The 20,331-nt window shown below is 34.0% G+C and overlaps 1 protein-coding gene across 2 annotated transcripts in view; it reads right to left on the bottom strand.

Moving 5' to 3' along the window:
- The window catches only part of ARAP2 (ArfGAP with RhoGAP domain, ankyrin repeat and PH domain 2), a 111,000-nt gene extending 91,721 nt beyond the window's left edge, over positions 1–19,279 (bottom strand). For both annotated transcript variants that reach the window (XM_065735671.1, XM_065735672.1), the window contains exons 1-6: positions 18,257–19,279; positions 11,217–11,287; positions 10,321–10,400; positions 5,583–5,668; positions 4,489–4,845; positions 1,244–1,313 (exon numbers count right to left, since the gene is read on the bottom strand). In XM_065735671.1, the coding sequence (XP_065591743.1) occupies positions 1,244–1,313; positions 4,489–4,845; positions 5,583–5,668; positions 10,321–10,400; positions 11,217–11,287; positions 18,257–19,155 (1,563 nt within the window). In that variant the 5' untranslated portion in view covers positions 19,156–19,279. The remainder of the gene's footprint in view (positions 1–1,243; positions 1,314–4,488; positions 4,846–5,582; positions 5,669–10,320; positions 10,401–11,216; positions 11,288–18,256) is intronic.
- Positions 19,280–20,331: the final 1,052 nt, after the last annotated feature.

Raw genomic sequence — 20,331 nt, 5'->3', positions numbered from 1 at the left:
AATTTAACTGGTACTTAACTGATATTTAACTTCAATTAGTACTTGTTTCCCTAGTCACACTGCAAAATATTAAGCAAATTCCAACATTATTTAAGTCATTATTAATGACAGTTTTTCTGCTCTTTCAAAGCTCTGTCATGAATACCACAAAGAGGATAACATACTTTGTCCCTCCAGTCCAAATGTTCTTTTCATCTACATAATCATGTCTACTAAGTGAAGAAAAATAAGCAAGCAAAAACAGGTTGTCTCATGTTCCTCATCAGCAGGCATAATGAAGCATAATGTAAATACTTTTTGCTCTTGTTCTCTGGCCCCCTGGGACATACTCAGCCTTTTTCTACTTCAGTTCTCCCCCTTCATAATCTGCTGAAACAGGTCAAAGCGTGAACACTATATAGAATATGTGGAATTCTTATTTATTACCAACACCTATTAATGAAACCCAAAATATTACACTAAGCTAAATTTTCTTTCAGTTAAATATGCACGGGAAATAGCAAAACTTTCCCAGTGTTCCAATATTGCATATTATACAATCATCAAACATTTTTGAGCTTAGTAAGATTCTCATTTCTTCTAAAAGAAATCAATCATAAAAGTTATTTTTTTGTTGTTCTAAGTCCCCTTAATAATGTTAAATAGATAAGAAAGAAAGATAAAAGGAAAGCAAGGTTTAAAAACAGATGTAAAAAATTACTTTGTTCTGGAAAATGATGATTTACAGATCTATTTTTTATGCCATATTATCAGAAGTGAGCTACTTGAATCAAAGCAACACATAAGCCTGAAAATGTTTCAGGACAATTCAATCCTTAGGTGCAGAAAAGCTAAAACATCCACTGGAGTCAGAGTATCATGCTGAATTTGAAGAGACCATTGTAATGTAAACTATTACCACATTATGTGATTACTCCTAGAAAACATACAGGACAGACATTTATAATCAAAAAATAGATAGGCGGTATGTGTTACTTTTTGTTTTTAGAAGTCTTCCATTCTAAATTCTCTCTATATATATACATACATATATCATGCTGAGTTTCCATGACAAGACAGTTTCCAGCTAACACCTAAGTAATGTTTCATCTCTTAATCGTGTTTTTCATTATTCTGTTCTCCTGTAATAACTCCTTATTCTAATATTTTGTAATTGAATACATTTAATGTAAGTGTTCATTTACAGTTGTTTCTAGGTTTTGTCTATTATACATATGCATTTTGACCCAAACATGTCACTTACCTTTTCATTATTGTAATAAGAAATGCTGTCTCCATCAAATTTAACCCAGCGCTTCTGAAACATACGTTTGCTGTGAATCAAAGATGAATACAATTAAAATGATAAGTTACACTGGCTTCTGAAAATGTCTTAAGTCCAGATTACTGAAAGGGCAAATCACATTTTGCTCCCTGTGTTTGGACCTAAACTTTCTAGAAATTAAAATTAGCCCATTAGAAGGAGAGAACATTGATTTCAAATACAATAAAATTATCTGGAGATGCAAAGTGCAGCACTAATGGAGTTCTGTTATAAACCACTGTCTTGTTTTTATCAGCCAGGTTTCCCCCCCCCTCCCTCTTCCTCTTTCTCATGGTCTTTATCATATTTGAAGTGACAAAGGAAAAAAAGAGCTTTCAATAACATAGTTTTGCTTCAATCTAAGAGTAAAGGTGAAGAACAAGCTATTTTTATTGAAGGCAAAGGAATCTTCTTATTACAGAGCATACTTTTAAGTATTAGAAGACCTATAATATCACTTCCAAAAAGGAACAATGAGAAATTAAAATGACCATCTCAGCGAGAGGTTAAGGACATCTTTGTTTACACCCCATGATACCTTCATTCAGTCTCTCCTGAGCACTCTCTTTCCTGACCAATGAGTTCAGTAAGTACAACAGAGAAACTACTTTTAAATATCTGTTATCAACTGGAGATCATTGACAAGAAGCTCAATGGATTATATCAGGTTCCTGTTAATTCATGCTGTATGAGTTGTGTCCTTTAAAAAATGGTAACGTGAAACTGAAGCAGTTTAGTATGTTCTTTAAAAAATCTTGAAAGGCTATAACCTATCCTTGATGAAAGTTTCAATTCTGAAATCTATTAAACAATTAAGAAAGGACAAGATCCCACTCTTTTCCCAATGTTATTTCTTTTCCTATTAAAGGATGGGTCTGATTTGGCATTGATAAAACATGGTAGCTTACCAAAACTTCCATCATATACCAGCTCTGGCTTAAATAATTTATATAACGTAAGTACAATAAATCATCATTTTTTTCGTAAAATCTGTTTTCCATTAAAATGTCAGTAAACTTTGAGTTGATACAGATAAGGAATTACAAAACTAAGTGCCCAATATCACGTAAATGAACTGAATGGCTTTATAATTTATTGTGAGTTCATGAAAACTAGAAGCTGCACTTTAAACAATCAATTTGCAGCGATTTAAGAAAATGGTACATTTTCATTGGTACATTTCACCCCCCTTAGGGGCCACAAAATGCCAGGTATAAAGGGGGTTGGAAGGGTTTGGGGGTAGTGGAATAGAATAAAGAAACATTCAGTTGGTAGGGACTGAAATAAAATATGGCAAGGCTTTAAAGGAGGAACAAATCACTGTTAGGTTTTTGGAATTTTTTCCTCTCTTGGGTGGTTTCTTTAAGTCTTCTGGTATTTGAGAAATGGTGCTGCACAAAATGTAAGAAAAAGAGCAAAAAAATTTGCATTCATTAAATTATATTTAGGAACAAGTCCTTGCAATTTATCCAGCAAGTATCACTGGCTTGAAACTAATTACCTGAAACTGTTCTACACAGTACCTACCTAGTATTAATGTTGTAATTAACTCAGTATCTTTTTCAAAATAATGTATTTTCACAAAGTACTTTATCTAAAGCTTTCATATTCAGTTCCAAACCCTATACCTTCAAAAAGCACAGAATGAGTTAACAAGAATCCATAACTAAATTTTCTATCCTTCTAAGAATTACAGCCAAAATTGAGGTGTTCAAAAAAAAAAAAAGTTAAATTAAACAAAAAATGAAGCTAACTGCAAATCTTCTGAGAATATGCTATTAATTCTGAAGAAAAAAAAAGTAGAATAAACATGTATTGTAATGAGAAGTCTTTTTAATCTATGCCCCATTATTCTTTGATTCTTTATTAAGATACAAAAGGCCAATGCATAAAAGTTAATGAAACTTCTGAAATGTTATGAAAAATAACAAAACAATAAGGTTTGAGCAGATCAGAATTCCATAATGGCAAAATTGGTTTATCAAGCCATATTTATTCCTTTTTGTCATTCAGCTTCAAAAATATATCACAAGAAAGCAAAAAAAAAAAAAATTCCTTTGACAGAACTACATCTGCAAAACAGAATGTATTCTCAAGCAATTTAATTCAATAGTTTTTGTCAAGTAAACAGGAAAAAAAATTGTTGTAATAGCCAACAATTATTAACACCAAAAATAATGAAAAAATAAAAATATAACATCCAAAATGTAATCATCATTTCAATTTAGCTAAACATTTAGTCTTAAGAAGAAAGAATGCAGAACTACTACTAAGGCCTGAGGGTGAGTACAGTAAAAAGAAATGCATCATAGCGCTAAAGGACAACACTTTGATTTCTAGGTGCTAGTGTAGATCAGAAGTAAAATTCTGCCAACCTTAAAAATACAAAGAGGAGATAAAGAAAATCATTAGAACACTTACAGAAGCAGAAACTACTGAAGAATAGTCTATTCAATTAATTAAGAAAGAGGTTAGAACAATATCATCAGAATTTACATTTATGAAAGGAATATAAATGAAGGCTCTCTTGTGTAAAAGACTCAAAGTCTGGAATTTAAAGAAGGTTAACTAAAACAAATTTTGAACAGTGAGGTCAATTAAACATTAGATTATATTAGTCTATTCTCTTTCTATTCTATTCTTCATTACTTAAAATTTCAAAGGAATGCCTGCAGTCATATTTCTCCCAAACTTTAGGCACATTAATAAACTAAACGAGGAGTCTGTAAGTATTGCTGCAGATTCCTAAACTCAAATATCCACTTATATTGCTATGAGAGTACATTAGTCTGAAATCAATATGATCTCCAGTCAAAGATACAATGGATAAACTGGTAAAAGAGTATTTCAGAATCAGACTTTCTTTTTACTTATTTGTGGTCAACAGAAAAGCAGCAAAACTTTGTAGATTGAAAATATTAGTAGAATCCTGTATTTTTCATTAGTAGCAATCAATATCTTTCTTTTTCTTTTTCCTGAGCATTCCTCCTAAATAAATTTTAGAAGTAATACATCATTAAAAATAGAGAAATCATAAGGAAATCTCCATGAACTCCAAGAACTCCATTCTTGCAATAGTAGTTCCCTTCTCCTTCCCACAACAAATAATAGACAGCGAGCAGAGACTTAAAATGTCTCATACAAATACTTTTGCAATTATACAGTAGTCACTGCAAATACCATACCCTTGAGGTGACAATTTATCCAGCCATCCTGCTTTAACCTTCTTTACCGATGAACCATAAAAGCAAGCATACGGTGCTATTGATTCATTTGCAATTGAAGTTTGAGCTCCTTCAAGTTGTTGAGAATCCATTTGTTTACTGACCAGCCAATTTGAATCTCCACTTCGGTTCTTACCACAGGATGATGACTGGATTTTGGTTTTATTTTTATTTTTCTTTAGAGGCAAAGAACATTGATCCACAATAGAATATACAGGTTCACTTTCTAAATCTTCTGGTGCTAATGATTTGTTTTCCTGAGGCACAGGTTCATTTTTCACACATTCCTTTGTCTTCTCATCTTGACTATTAAGGGCACTAGAAAGTAAAAGTACACTTTACTCTCCATGTATTGCAAAAAAAAAAATATATATATATTAATTAGAACAAATATTCTTAAAACATACTGTATATGCTTTCATAAAATTTCATCTTTGTGATAACCACAGATCGATGTTAAACACAATATATCCTCTAACTACAACCATAACTGAATATTATTGTCTCAACAGGTTCCTTCGGAAGGCTGAATGCTACAGAATTTTAAAATAAATTCTCCTTCCTCAGAAAACTAGCTTTATTCATTTTATAACTTTGGAGAACTTGTATCACCTCTTCCTTCTGTCTGTCCTCCTTCAATAGAATTAAATTGCATACAAGAGTATGAAAGAACACGAGTTTCTGTTTAGTAAAAACCATTGGCCATCACCTCACGACAGGACTAAAGAACGTTTTGAATTTTTTTTATTCTTTAAATGAATAGGCAGAGCATGAAAGTACTCAGACATTATCTAGAAGACAAGGAAGCCAGATTTTATATTCCAGATGTTCTGACTGGGGGATAAGAAATAAGACATCTCTCTCAAAAGATTCTGAAGCCTGGATTTAGAGACTTAGGATAGCCACCTCCTATAGCATGAGGTGAAGGTTCAAAGAGCAGAGAAGTAAATAGATAATGAGACATATAAATGAAGTCTCTTGTGCTTTCAGAGTTAGAGCTCTACTTGTTACATCAGTAAATAACTATTTAAATTTTTATAACTCTTATTTAATACCATATATTCCTGTTAGAAGAATGTTCTTCAGCCATTTCCAGATCTGATTTATTTTCACAAACCAGGAATTCATTTCTACGAAGTTCCTAGAAAAGAAATATGCCATAATAAACATGTGAAGTAGTAAATGATGTTTAAATTACTTTAGACATAAATCACACCAACAGACCAAGTAGCAAAATTATCCTTTTCCAAATTTTCATGTAACATGCATCTGAAAAAAACACATTTCAAAAAGTATTTTAATGTTATTTTCAATCTCATTTTAATTAACATTCAGATAAATAAAAATAATTAAGTATAGTCCAAACTACTTAAGATTAAAAAATAAAAAAATAAACAAATTGAAGAAACTCAATGCATAGAAATATTTGTACTCAAGTTATTCCTGAATAACAGCTGAGTATTTTCTAAGCTCAGGAGCCACATGTCAAGTGCATGATAAGTATACCACTTGTGATTTGCTGCTCTCAGCCTATCTTTCATGTTAATACTTCTCCAAATTGAACATAGAGTGTTTACAGTAGATCAAAGACAAAATACAAGCAAATTTACATTCCCACAGTAAGGCTGAACTCAGTCGTATTGAACATATCTAGCATTTTATTGCCATTCTTTCTTTCTAAAAGGCATGTTTATTCATGTTTGCTTAGAAATCTTTATCACATATTACTTGTAGCGTACAAAATATCAAGGCTAACATTGCTCAAGTACATTACAGTTCACACTCCCTAAACTTGATCTTACAGCCATACTGTTATTACTAAGCTTCTCAACATCATCGTTATTCCTTAAAGAAAAACAAAAAACAAAACCATAAATTAATAAACCAACTTAAAATGAATAGCTTCATACTTTATGATGGAAAAAAAAAATAATTTACTCGTTTAATCTTTGAAGTGTGTCATGAAGCAGAAGATTGGCAGAAAAAAAAAGCAGGTAAGCTTTAACAACTGTTGCCATTTGTTTTCTGAGAAACAGTAACTCAACTTATGTTTGATGGTTTCACCTATACAACATGAAACGATATTCAAAAAAGGACACAGCCAAAACTGAGTATGTGTACAAAAACTGAGGAAATCACAGGCTGCTGATAAAATAACCTTTGGTGAACACCTTGCCTTTCTCTGCCAGTCATATACATTATGAACAATATAGCACCAAACCAAATACTCCATGCTGTTAACTGTTGTAGCACCACTGACTAGAAAAAAAAATAATCCTACATCATGCTAACAAATGAAACAGGAAACTCAAAAGCAACTTATGCCCATGAAGTGCTTGAAATTTCTCTCATAAAACAAGCGGAAGTAGCAGGATCCCATTTTTACAAAATAGCCAAGAGACTAACATCAACCAGAAAAGGGTCTTTAAGAGTAAAAATGTTATCATCTTCCTTTGCTTTTCAGGATGCAACTGTAAGCTGGTGAGATGTAAAACCATACCCCCAGAAGATGTGCAGCTGCATCTCTTGCTCTCCTCACAAACCCTTATAATATCAGGTCATCCCTACTTGTGTCTGTGCCACCATCTTCAGTGGATTGAAGCAGCCTGGGAATTGAGGGGGCTTACAAGAGAAAGTTGAGAACTTATAAGAGATATTAACAAATACCTTACTATTGCTAGATTTTAAAATATGTGAAGAATGAAGAAAAGTTGTGGGGACAGACAGTTCTGATCATTCACGAAAACAGAACCTACACAAATTAAAGAAGAAAACCCATGTTGGTTACAGGATTATTCTGCAAGATGCTCAAACTCAAAATGAGACAGAACTCATATCTCCCACCTCCTGTAACTCCACGGTACTACACAAAGGTAGGGAGCCTTTTCTCCTGCAGTCACCTTTGTAGATACAAGGTTTTTTTGGAAGATATACTTATGTCTAAATTTATATTGTTCTTTTGCATAGGAAGCACCCACGCTTAAGGAAGACACCTAGCTTCTAAACGGCAGGTGGATGGACCTGCCTTCTGGCAGCTCTGTATAAAGCTTCTGTATTTTTCATCATGAAGTAATTCGTGTGCATTAATGTTTAAAAGATTTTTGTCTGTCCGTTTTGCTAGTCAAAATGGAAAGTGAAGAAACCTGAATACTAAGACAAGTACTGGGACTACTGTCACATTACATGCTAAATGTTACTCGGGATTTGCTTGAACGGTTTATTCTCAATCTTTACTTGAAAGATGCTCCTTAGTCTTCTATTAAAGGCAATACAGTTTTATAGCAGAATCTTAAAGGTAAAAATTTCTCCTTTTAAAATATTAAGGCTTCCTATTTTAAAGCTCTAAGATTTGTAATCTGGCCAGCATTCCACAGTATCACAGCGCTTAAGAGCTCACATAGATTATTTATCTCAATATGCATCCTTAACCTAGTCTAAGAATTTACAGAAATAAATGAAAAACCAACACTTCAGAACATACAATTCTGTCACTGAAAATGTGAATTCTTATATAATTTACTCTTCGCTTGGACACAAGAGTATGTCAGCTGTTAAGTATTAGGATTTTTTGTGTTATTTTTTTAATCAATAGATAAAAAAAATTCCTTGTTCAGGTTGACCTGTAGAGGTTTCTAATTCTAGCTGTCTTCCTTCCTCGCTTAAGTCTAACTGAACTTTATGTCCTTAATTCCCTGTTCTCTTATGCTGACTTATCACTAGTCTGCAGTGACTCACTGCTTGTTTCTACAGACACTCCCCTTATAAATTCTATAGAAGCCTTTCTTTTGTTACACCAATAAAAGAAGAATAAAGTTAATGGTCAACTTCTAACCTCTTAGAACAGGCTTCCTTCAGTCAGTATTACAATTTACTATGTTTTCTTAAATACAGATGAACTACATTCTCATGTGAGGTTATTTTTTTAAATAAAAAAAACAAAACAACAATTACTAAAACGTTAGTTACTTTAAAATGTTGCCTAAACTTCTTTATTTATTCTTAGGATATGCGATACTTAATGAAAAAATATCTGAAAATTAAACTTATCTTAGGACCTTTGTTTAACAGCTATGCTTTATGACCTATGAAACTATGAAGTTTCCAACTAGCATGTGATAAATATAGCTAAAAAAAACTGTTAACTTATGTGAAAGTGATAATTAAAATCCAAATCTTCAGATCAGAGAATGTTGTAATACGTTGAATTAATTGGGATTCTACAACCAGCAGAAATAGCGATTCTATTTTGAGCAGTTAATCTAGCTGAACAGCACAGTTTGTTTTTTGTCTTTTGTTGTTGCTTTCTTTTAATATTTGGTGCCTTTGAAAGAAAGACTGCAGACAGTCTTCCCAAGTATGCTTTATTATTACCAACTATTTCAATAAAACATATAGATAAACTATGAAATAACAAGGCTAGGAAAGTTCTCTAGAAAAATTGCTTATATCATTAAAATAATTACAAAGAAGTTCAACTTTGAATTTGTAAAAGACATTTTAATAACTGGCACAGACTGAAGACAATAGAAAACAAAAGCTTAGAAGTAACTTTTGTGCACATAACAAGAAACAGAATGAGAAGCGCCATGAATTTATGCCCACCTCCTTAAAAAGTGAACAATGAAAATCTAACAAAAAAAGAACAATCCCAAAGAAAAGAAAGTAACATCAAAAATAAAGATCATTTCTAAGCTTTGAAAAAACCTCTCATTACATGATGCAACTGGAACCATTTCATTTCAGTACCCAATTTAGTCAGTACTCTACAAGAGTTGAAAAAGAGAAAGATAAGTGAGAAGACAAAGATAGAAAATAATTATCTACTGTTTTCCCCAGGTCAGTGGCTTGAGATCAGCTGAAACAAGGATAAGTAAACACAGAAGCAACAATTTCTGTCAGAAGCAGGTATGTGGAGAGATTCGCATCATCTGGTAGATGCCTTACTAAGATAGTTAAACTCCCAGAACACCATGTGATTCAGAAGTCTGTGCACATTGCATATATAGCATCCACTCTTCAATTACTGACCTCAATGCAGATGTTTACTTCAGAAAATCTTGCCACAAAAAGTGACTTACCGGGTATACAGCAAGTATGTGGTTATATGAAAAAATAGTAAAAGTCCTGAGAACTTTCGTACATAGGAACTAATAGAAAGCATATGGCCACAAGTGACTATCATATCACTTTAGCTAGCATGTAAGCTGCATACATAGACTTTCCATGACTCTGTGCAGAGATGCTCAGTCTTGATCTGACATTATCAGAAGAGAGAAAAGCCACTTTTACCTTTACCATTCAGCTCTAATGGTCGTGTTGAAAGGGATATCCCATCTGAGATGCACCACAGGGTGTCATGCTAAATAATAAGAACTGAGGAAAAGGTGGAAGAAAGAGGAAGAAGTTCAGAGTTTTGGTATCTGTCTTCCCTCCCTAAAAATCATCGCACGTGATGACATTTGCTTTCCTGAAAATGGCTGGAATTATTCACTGAATTCCTTTGTTTTACTTTTCTTATGCAGAAATATTTTGCAATTTATGTAATAAACTGTCATGAGTTCTCTCACTTTTACCTTTCTATTTCTTTTCTCCATCCCATCAGGGGTAAGAAAGTGAGCAGGTATGTGCTGCTGAGTTGCCTGCTCACAACTACAAAGCTTCTGCACGTACCTAAGAAGACAGTAAAGGTACTGAGAGCTGAAAAAAGTGAGCAAAAAAGAATTAAGAGCAATATTCAGTACATAGCACAAAGATTAAAGAGAAGATAAACCATTTGTATTCTTGTCAACTTACTTTAGCATCTTTAAGTTTGTCCCAAAAAAAGGTTTCTCCATAAGGTGATATGATCGGTGGCTTTTCTTCTGAGAAAGTTTCTTTAAGAAAAAAAAAAATAGTCATACACTGCCATGCTCTATAAGTTACTAATAAAAATTACGAGAGACAGATTTTCCTGCTTCTGATTTTTCTTTCCTTCTCAGAAAAAAAAAAAATCAAAGCAAAAAATGAAAATCAAGAAACAATTTTCCATTTCTAACCGAACTCCAGATACTTTTTTTCAGATACTACCCTTTATTATTTTCTCTCAATTTACTGCATCTTCTTCCTAGCATATAGTTTGGATATAACTTGCATATAGGCTATAAGTTAAACAAACAAAGAAAGAAAAAACAAAACAATGTTGTATTCTCTCAGGAGCAATAATTGCAAAGTTGAATCCAAGTTTAGAAAACAAAATCTGTAAAACTAAACAAACCAAACCATTTCATTTCTTGTCAATTTTCATTTCCTTACCATCTTCTTGAAATTAACATGCATAATTTCAAACAAGACATACTTCTGGAGTTGGAAAACTTGTTTTTAACGTGCAACTCACACTACGAAACTGCTATCTTCTTTCACTAAACTATTTCACACAATTAATTTCCTGTTATTTCTGGGAGTACTCTACTCACTAACATTCAGCAGCATTAGTCAGAAGTATGCTGCTTGTAGCTTTGAAGAAAAAGCTGATTCTGCTTTAAAAAATCTGCATCCAATCTTAGAAATGCATCATAGTCAAAAACAGGCATGTTAAGATAACTGAAATACAATGTCCAGATTTTCTAATTTTCATATTTTTTCATGAACAAAAAAAAGTTAAAAAGGAGAAGTGGTTATGTGCTGGTTAAGTACCAGCATGTTTGACTTACTTTTTTGTGAAACTTGCCTTCCAGTACAAGATACATCTATAAGATCTGCATTTCTTCTTCTCTGAAGAGAACTTGAATAAAATAGAGCACAAAACAAAAACATTAAGTGAAATATCCCAGAAATTGAACAATGACATGTTATGCAAGCAAACACACCACTAATACATATATAAATAGAAATAAACAATTTTAGGCCTTGGGACTTAAAACTACCCCACAACTTGCATTCCTCCTTTTATGATACACAATACCACACTGATCCGAAAAGACAATTTCAGAATTTCTTTTGATTTGAGTTGGCTTTAATACTCATTTAGACCTTAGGGAAATGTGAGGAACTACCTTCTCCTTCCACTTCTCATTTAATGATCACATTCAAAAACCACTGTACTGCCAAATTCAGTCTTTGATATGTGAAACTCAAAGTGAGTTTAGGTACAAAAAAATCCAGACAAAACAGACACTCTAAACGAGTGAAAACAAATAATTCTGAAAATTCTCAATGATTTTTATTCCCAGTAAATTTTCAATCTGTAGCATAACTGAAATTGCTTTGCACCTGCATGTGATTACCATAATGTATTTTATAGATAAATAAGAACATATGTATATTTATATAAACACACACACATTAGTAAGAGAAAAATAATTTTATTATTGACATTGTGCTGGCCTCTAAGCATTTCAGAAACTTCATGTACAGTGGCACATGCTGGTTAGGATTACATTTTCATCTTTATTACTGATATTTCAGGCTTCAAAAGCAACTTTTGAATAACAGAACAAGAAAATATATGCCTGAAGAAGTACATTTCCAACCCATCTTAAGTGCTACAGCAGCCTGCTCTGATATCACCTGTTAACATGCGTAACTAGCAATTTCTCTATATTATTTTCTCAGCTTGAAATAACAGTGATATAGACCATTTTGCATTCTTACAGAATACTCATTGATTGATAAATGCTATATAACATTGCATAAAAGACTGTTGCAGTCTTTGCTGAGAGTTTGCCGTTCTCTGTCCAACACAGCCAAATGTTTTAATGAAAATATCAATACATCTGGTTTTCATTACCCCACTAGACATATTGAGATGTTCTTTCATTAATAGCTATACCAGAGACTTTAGAAATACTGACCCATGAAGTCTGAGTTGAATTGTTTCATAATATAGGCTGCTGTTTATGATAGAAGGCATAGATTTATACATTTCCATATGGAATTCTTTTTAATCCACACCTAAATCTGCCCTCCCAGTTACTATGATTAAATTCAACACAGAAGTGGCACTGAAAATATATTTTCCATTTCATGTTATCCTTGTTATACCCGTTACGCTTCCAAATAACATTTGTACAGAATTCTTGTTTTAGAACATATAGAATAGGTTTGCCCAGTTAAAGTGGATTACAACCTAGCTCCATGCAAAATAACAACTTACTCTCATAAACAATTAAAAAAGAAAAAACACAAATACTTACTGCCTATTGAAATATTTTACTAAATTTGATGCAGCTACATCTTTTGAAGTTACATTAGCAAGCTATTTTCATGCAATTGAACTAACCTGGTATGTCTACAAGAAAGACAAAATTAATATTTTTCAACACAAACACCATTTGTTTGTTGTGAAGAGTTGTTTGGTTGTTTTGTATTTTGGGTTTGTGTTTTGCTTTTCTAAGTAGTTTAATAGTATTAACATGAATTTGAGAGAATCAGATAAGCAGCTTTGATTTGAAGAGCCCTTAAGACTGATCATTTTTTTCTTCATGTAAACAAGTCAGTCAATGACTTAGCTTCAGAGTGGAAGGATTTAGAAGTGGGTAATGGTAATAGTAATAAATCAAAAGTAATACTGATAAACTCACCAGAAAATAAGAAAGAAATCAACTTATATCAACTTATCAACCTGCTTTTTATTTATTTATTTTAAATTTCTGCATACTTGCATGCATGTAATTCATATATAGAAAGAAAATCTGTTAGAAAGATAACGGTGGAGTTTTTACCTGTAATGTAAAATAAATTCGGGGGGAATTTTTGAAAAATGAAATCCTATCTTATCTCCAGAAATAAATGAAACAGCTTAGTTTGACCATTTGTTTGAAGGATTACATTTAAAAAACAAAACAAAACCAACGTCACACAGTGCAAGATGTAAAATAAGATTTTAATCAATGCTCAGTTAATGAACAAAATGAACTCCTGAATTAAATAACAGAAAAATTAAAATACTTACTTGGGGACAAATAAGACATTCTCCTTTCCCCTCACTCTTTAACAACGCACTCACATAAAAATCACTGGTTATCTATATAAGGAGAACATTCTCCTTAATTGCCAAAATTGCAAATAGTCTTCAAATCATAATGTTCCAATTATATAAGATTTCAACTAAAGTTCCTTTTTATTTTTTTCTCTTTCTTCCAACTCTGGAGATTAAGACCCATTATTTTCAAGAGACACAGAATGTGGCTCAAGCTGCATACTCCTCCCTGCCTCTGTTTCCTTGTGCACAAACAGGATGAAAGGGTGTGATGAGGCAGCAACTTGCTAAATGCTGAGGGACTGGAAAGGTGAGAGCTTAGTGCTGGGCAATGCCAAGTTGTTCTAAGCTCTACTCTCTACTTGCCACCTCACAAGGGATGTGAGGGAGGGAGCTCATTGTAACCAGCCAGTGCATGAGAGCCCTTACTGGCACACATCTTCTGAGTGCTTTAAGTGAACAAAACTTTTGCTTTCTGACTATGGTTGCTAGTCAGCTCCAAACCTAACCCTCCTATAACACAAACACATGCAAAGCGCTTCACAGTGCTGCGTTAGAGCTCTGGGATTCATAGGCTGCTTGCAAAAGAAATGAATGGAGGTGCTTGGCTGTAGGAAGAGAGGGATCTATTTCTACTACCTAAAATCTGCTCTACATGGAAGAACATGGAGCAAAAAAAAGAGAGAGATCAGCACCTGTCTGGGATCTTCATTAGCAATACTGATGACTTCATATTAGAAACAGAGTCTGTAGAATGCTGGCCCTGCTTAGTGTCCACCACAGAAGAGGCAAGTTGCTGGCAATGGACAGCTTGGCTCACAGCCAAGTACCTTTGTTCACCCAAGTCCATCAGCTTTTGCAGTTACTTTTGGTCGATTTCTTCTTTCTTTTAATGAGGAATCTGCACGACTCCATTACTGAACAATACAAGTGACAAAGTTGGAGGATGTCTAGAAATCCACAAGTAGATGGAGTGTGTTAGTTTCCAACATTATCTATGTGACACTCACTGTTCTATCACAGCCAGCTCCACCGTATTATAAATCTGCCTCAGGATTTCTGTTAATAGCACTGCAGCTCCAAAGAGTGAAATTGCCACTATTTCACTCATCAGTGCCTGCTAAAGGACATGGTCCTAGGCATGCAGAGCCTTCAAATCTATCTCGGTACTTACTATCTTTAATCGTAGCTACAGGCATGTATGTAGTTATCTCCATCCATTGCACTACTTTCACTACTTTGTCTTACAGACACACTCAGTTTTTAACTCATGCATGGAAGAAGTTGCTAAAGCCATTGAGAGGCCAAGAACTTTCAGCCCACACTGTCCAATCCCACATTTCTGAGAAAGCATACTAACAAAATAAGACTACTGACTTAAATACAAAATGCAGAGGCCCAGAATTTCATTGCATAGGGTGACAATAACTCAATCTAATAATGACCTTTTGGACACATATTTCAGTTTTGGAGAATGATTCACAGTTTCTTCTGTTTGGGAACTCATTCAAATGTTTTTAAACACCTTCACAGTGACGTTTACTAATTCTGTATGAAAAGAGTTCATAATGCTGCAATAAAGAAAAAATTCTGGCTGGTAAGAACCTAATGTAACTACACATCACTGCAGTGCTAAACATCCAGAAGTGCTGCTAAAATCTGCTCAACCAGTCAAGAACATTGTATAAGTTGTGGGTTTGTTTAGTTTTTTAAATTCTGCACCTCTTGTAGTTCAGCAACACAAAATATTCTTCAAAGAAAATACTCAAGATAGTATAACTTCCAAAATGCCATGGTGTCTTACCAGCTGACAGCATGCTCTGTCACAGGTAAAAGCCAGGAGTGTAAGCATAGCACAGGAAAGCAGCTAAGATTGCAAAAGAGGCAGGTATATTATTAGTAATAAAATGTTATACAGTCACAGCATTACTAAGTGTCACAAGGGGGCCTACTGTACTGACTTGATGTGCCAGAAAGTACTCAAAAGATCATGACAAAAGCATTTCCTTGCACAAAGATGTAATAGCTAATATCCGTGCATGTCTAGAAGACAACACGGGGTTTCCCAATAGATTTCAACTGGATTTCTCTGCCTGTATGGAAAAAGCCTTCACAAATGTAATTATAAGGAAACCAGCATCCATCAACAGAAATCAGTTGAGAATATTTCTTTATGCAATCCTATAGGAAAGATATGATCTTTCCTGAGGTTAAAGATGCTGTAAGATACCACTTGAGAGTTCTGTACTAATTTCTTGCCTCAAAAAAAAAAAAAATACCCAGCAGAGTTAATCAAGAATGTTTCTGTGAAGTTTAAGTTCTGTTTTGAAGTTGATCTTCCTCAGACAAACTTGCTACCTGTCCATCAGGATTTTTACATTGTTATAAGTGGAGCATAACGATGAAGAACATAAGCTCAAGTTCACAAACCAGAATGGAGGGTAATGAAGTTGGTGACCCAGTTGCTCATCAGTCAGTAAGAGATCAGGATTTGGAGGATTTACTTCAAAGGTGGAAACACTATAAACACAGCATATTCCTTCTACTAGCTGATTATTTCTCAGAAGAGATAACAATAAGTAGTTACTAAAAGAATATTCTTATCTTTTTGCATTAGGTCCCCATTTCAGCTCAGTCAGAATAGCTTCATTAGACTCAGTAGGGGTAATCACTCCACAAATGTTAACATTCAGAAGGCAGTGATAAAAAATATATATATATATTGAGGCAAAGATCTCTTACACGTTGCAAAAAATCTTTGCCTCTTCACCTGCTCAAACAATTGTACTACAACATTTAGTATTAATGTCATTCAACAGTCTGAAAGAAACTTACAAATGCTTGGGAAAACTCTGCACTTAAGGCATGTATAAACTTGCTAATAATGTTTCTAACTGCTAAGATATGCTGATGAAAAAGACAAGATAAATACAAAACATTCTCAGACATGTCCCTTCGAGGTATAGCTAGTGGTTTGAAAAAGAAAAAGTGGCTAAAATAGTGCAACATAAAATCATTTGGGTACGTCTACAGCAACAAAACTTCACATATGTCTTTGCATATGTCTATGAATTTTTCTTCTCTCTAAGACACTGTGGGAAGATACTCTGTGTATGCAGCTCATAACATTACAGTCAACTGCTCATTCATTTCCTCTTATTTTTAGTATCCATACTTAGTAAGAGAGAATTACAGAGTTAAGTTCTAATATCAGATCTTCTGCATTTCCTCATCTCCTTGCAAAAGAAGCATCAAAAGTTTATTCAAGACAGTAAGTGCTACTGAGTAGCATTCTGAATGAATAAAAATGTACATAAGCATAAAGGGAATATTTTCAAACCAAACTACCTAATTTATCATAAATCAACTTTACTGGATGCTATTCAATCCTACTGTCATCAGTGTTGCACAAAGCTATCCTTTACAAAAATTCTCTGACAACCCTCCACTGCTACCTTCTATTTGCACTTGATAAAACATCCTTTGAAGGAGTAGCTTTTCTTCATTCTACAGAATTACAGTAAAGCTTTTACTAGTTAAAAAAAAAAAAATGTTTTTCCTTCCCCTGGTCCCTTTTTTTTTTTTTACTGCAAGCATCATTAAAAACCAAGCTTCACTGGTGTGCAAATATCAGCAGAAGCCAACAACTAACATCACAAACCTGTTGCATAAATCCCCAGAATTAACAGTTAAATGATGAGGCATTTAGAAACTGATACATGAGCCACCTTGAAGAAAGTGCTTGCTTTAGACCCACAGCGTATAGCAATTTCTTCCACCATTAAGTATTCTATTCTAATTTAAAAGAACATAAAATATACTGCAGTTTTGTGCTTTAAGGACAAGCCTTTAAATCATCTTCTGATGTCCATGTGTGCAATTCTCCAGATACATCTTGCTTCACACAGATACATTCTTTCCAGATGGCTACACCATACAATGCATGAAACAGACAAGGTGGCTATCCTAAATTTTGCCTCACTTTCCAGATAAAAGTACATGAATATCTGTATTTCTGTAAAATTTTCTAGATATTTTTAATATGTCACTTATAAGAAAATAAGCTTTAATTTCCTATGAACAGTGTTTTCCAGAAGATGCACCCTTAATAGGTACTAAAATGCAACAAGAATACTTGTGTTTCACAATTATAACTCATGTTTCCCTACTGAAAATAGATCTTGCTAAGATGATTGATTTCTTGAATTTACTATTTTTGACCATTTTCCTGCCATAAATCAGGATTTCATATGATACCGGGGCTAGTATCTGATTAATTGTAACATTCTGGTTTGGAATACATCCAACAGCCTTTCATTTTTCAGTATAATTTTTGTAACAATTGCATATTTTTATTCTTCTTCATCTGTATCTTAGATATAGAAATGCTATACTTATATAGCAGGCTAGATATATATCTAAGAGCATACAGATGTAGACCAATGAATGCCTGATATAGTTGTTTTTAACTTGAGTTATTTCTAAAGCAATAAGGACTCTTTGGAAGAAAGTAGAGGCACAGATGATTGCAGAGATTATAATGTGTATTATTCTGAAGTTTCCCTTATATTCTCATTTGTCCTTTTAAATTGTTCTAAAGCATAATCCTTCTTTGGTTAGTATAGCATTATTCATTCCAGATCCACTATATTTACAGCACATACAAAAAAAAAAATCCACAGAAAGACACTTCTCACCCCTTCTCTTCCCCCCAAAACATCCCATAACTTATATGATGATAATAATTCATCACAAAAAAGAAACAGAAGTTACCTTAATGAATTTCCACCTTTGCTTGATTCAGGGATTTCTGGTACTGGTCGATGTCTTAATATAAAAGACCGGCTTGATCTTGGAAATGCTTTCACACAGTTACGCGTACAAGAATCATATAAGTCATTGTCTATCATTTCTCCTTTAAACTTAACAAATGGCGAATGTGGCTCGCTATCAGATAGATCCTCCTCAGCTGCAAACATCTGATGTTTGTTTTCCTTGCATTTTGATTCATATGAATGAGCAAGTGAGAGAGGCTCACAAAACACTAAGCAGTCAGCCAAGTGCTCATCAGTTTGGTATGCAGCAGCTTTTTCCAGAAGTGTATTTGACTGAGTATTCATCTTCATGCTTCCACTGACAGTTTTTGGTACGCTGTCTGAATTCTGGTTTAAACTAGAAAAACCTGAATTTGTAAAGCTGTCATCATTTGCATCCAACAGCTTTTGCTCTCCAAGCCTGAACCTTTCTTTACCAATGTAAGCTTTGTTAGGAAGCTGTACCAATGATGTCGCAGGTATCAAGCCAGCTTCATCTACATTTAAATGGCTTGTTGGGGAATCCTCATCCAAAAATGAACATTGATTCTTTTCTAAACCTTTCAACTCTTTGTGTTTTAAATTATCACGGGGAAGAGAATTTCCTTGCATTTTTGAAAGAGCAGCATCTAACTGCTTAAGAATCCTTCTGCGATGGCCAGTAGGCACTACTCCCATTTGCTGAAGTGCACTGTTATTTATTCCCACGCAGTCTGTCACAGTGTTATAGCCATTTTCTTTAAAGTTAGGAAGATACTGCCCCAAGTTAATGTTGACCAAGAATTCTTCAATATCAGTGCCACTGCACGTAGATGACATGATGGCAGCCTCATTCCGAATATTGCTTCTCACAGTCATGTAGAAATAGTCAGAATGAGTGAATAATCAATGGCAACAGAGCTCCCTTAAATATGTTGTCAATCAGCCTCTCCAAGACACTTCAGGGTTCTTTTGTTCAAACTGGTTTTGGTCTTTGGTTGTTTGTTTTTGTTTTTTTTTTTTTAATATGGCAAACCTAAGGAAAAGAAAAACAAAATGAGAAACAAACAGAAAAAAAGAGAAACATTGCTATATTAAGAGGCTTGAATTCACATTAATCTTGGATAAAATTCTGAAAGGCTCTTGTGTCAATTGTACAATAATTTTTAAAAATTTCTTATATATGAAAATTTCAAACAGGGTAAACAGCATAACTCCTCCATCCTTTTATAATCACCTGTAAAAAGAAACTAGCAAAATCTAAGTCTTAACACAAGTAATGATTTTAAAACATAATCCTAGTAGCTTCAAGATATGAACCACTTATCTCCAGACATGTGCTTTTACAGTACTGGGATATAAAGAGTAGAAAAAATGGTCTAAGAATAGAGCTGGAACCCAGAGCTTTCTCATTGCCATGTTAGCACCAGCTAACAGGAAGGGCTGCTACTGCATCTTCTGAGCCTTACACTCTTCTTAATGCAGAAATACACTTTAAACAGGAAAAGGGAAAAAATCACTGACTACAGCATTCTTAGTGAACTGTGGGTTCAAGCCTTTTTCAGATGAGAATCCCACTGAAAAAGAACCATAACCAGTACAAGAGTTTGCAGAGGGTCACTTCCAAAAATGTGCTGGGGATTAAAAAAAAAATTCACTAAAGTTATTTAAAGAACCATAGCTAAAAAACTGTAGAGGTGATCAGAATATTCCACATGGATCACACCCTTCAAAGAACTGCCATGAGGGAGGACAGGAACCAGGTAACTACTAGCTGTTAAGTATTGGCAAGGAAGCAGATCCCTCAGTCACAAACCAGCAGATGCACAGCCAGAGGCAAGTTCTGGCCTCCGTGATGGGGACCTTCACTATTTCAAGTTGCCAGGACAGTTTCTCCTCAGTATTTTCCAACTCAGTTTTTGCACTCCCCAGAATTCACTACTCATGCCAGATCTTCCTCCTTCCATGGCCATTTTCAAATTCCTGATTTACACAGCCCAAAGCAGATAGAGAAGCTACCACACTGAAGGTGTCTGAAACAGCCTGAAATCACAC

This window comes from Cyrtonyx montezumae, unplaced genomic scaffold (genome assembly GCF_038088225.1).
Source record: "Cyrtonyx montezumae isolate F1298 unplaced genomic scaffold, pur_monq_1.0 scaffold_2, whole genome shotgun sequence".
Lineage (NCBI taxonomy): Eukaryota > Metazoa > Chordata > Aves > Galliformes > Odontophoridae > Cyrtonyx > Cyrtonyx montezumae.
This window is presented reverse-complemented; position numbering and strand designations above follow the sequence as displayed.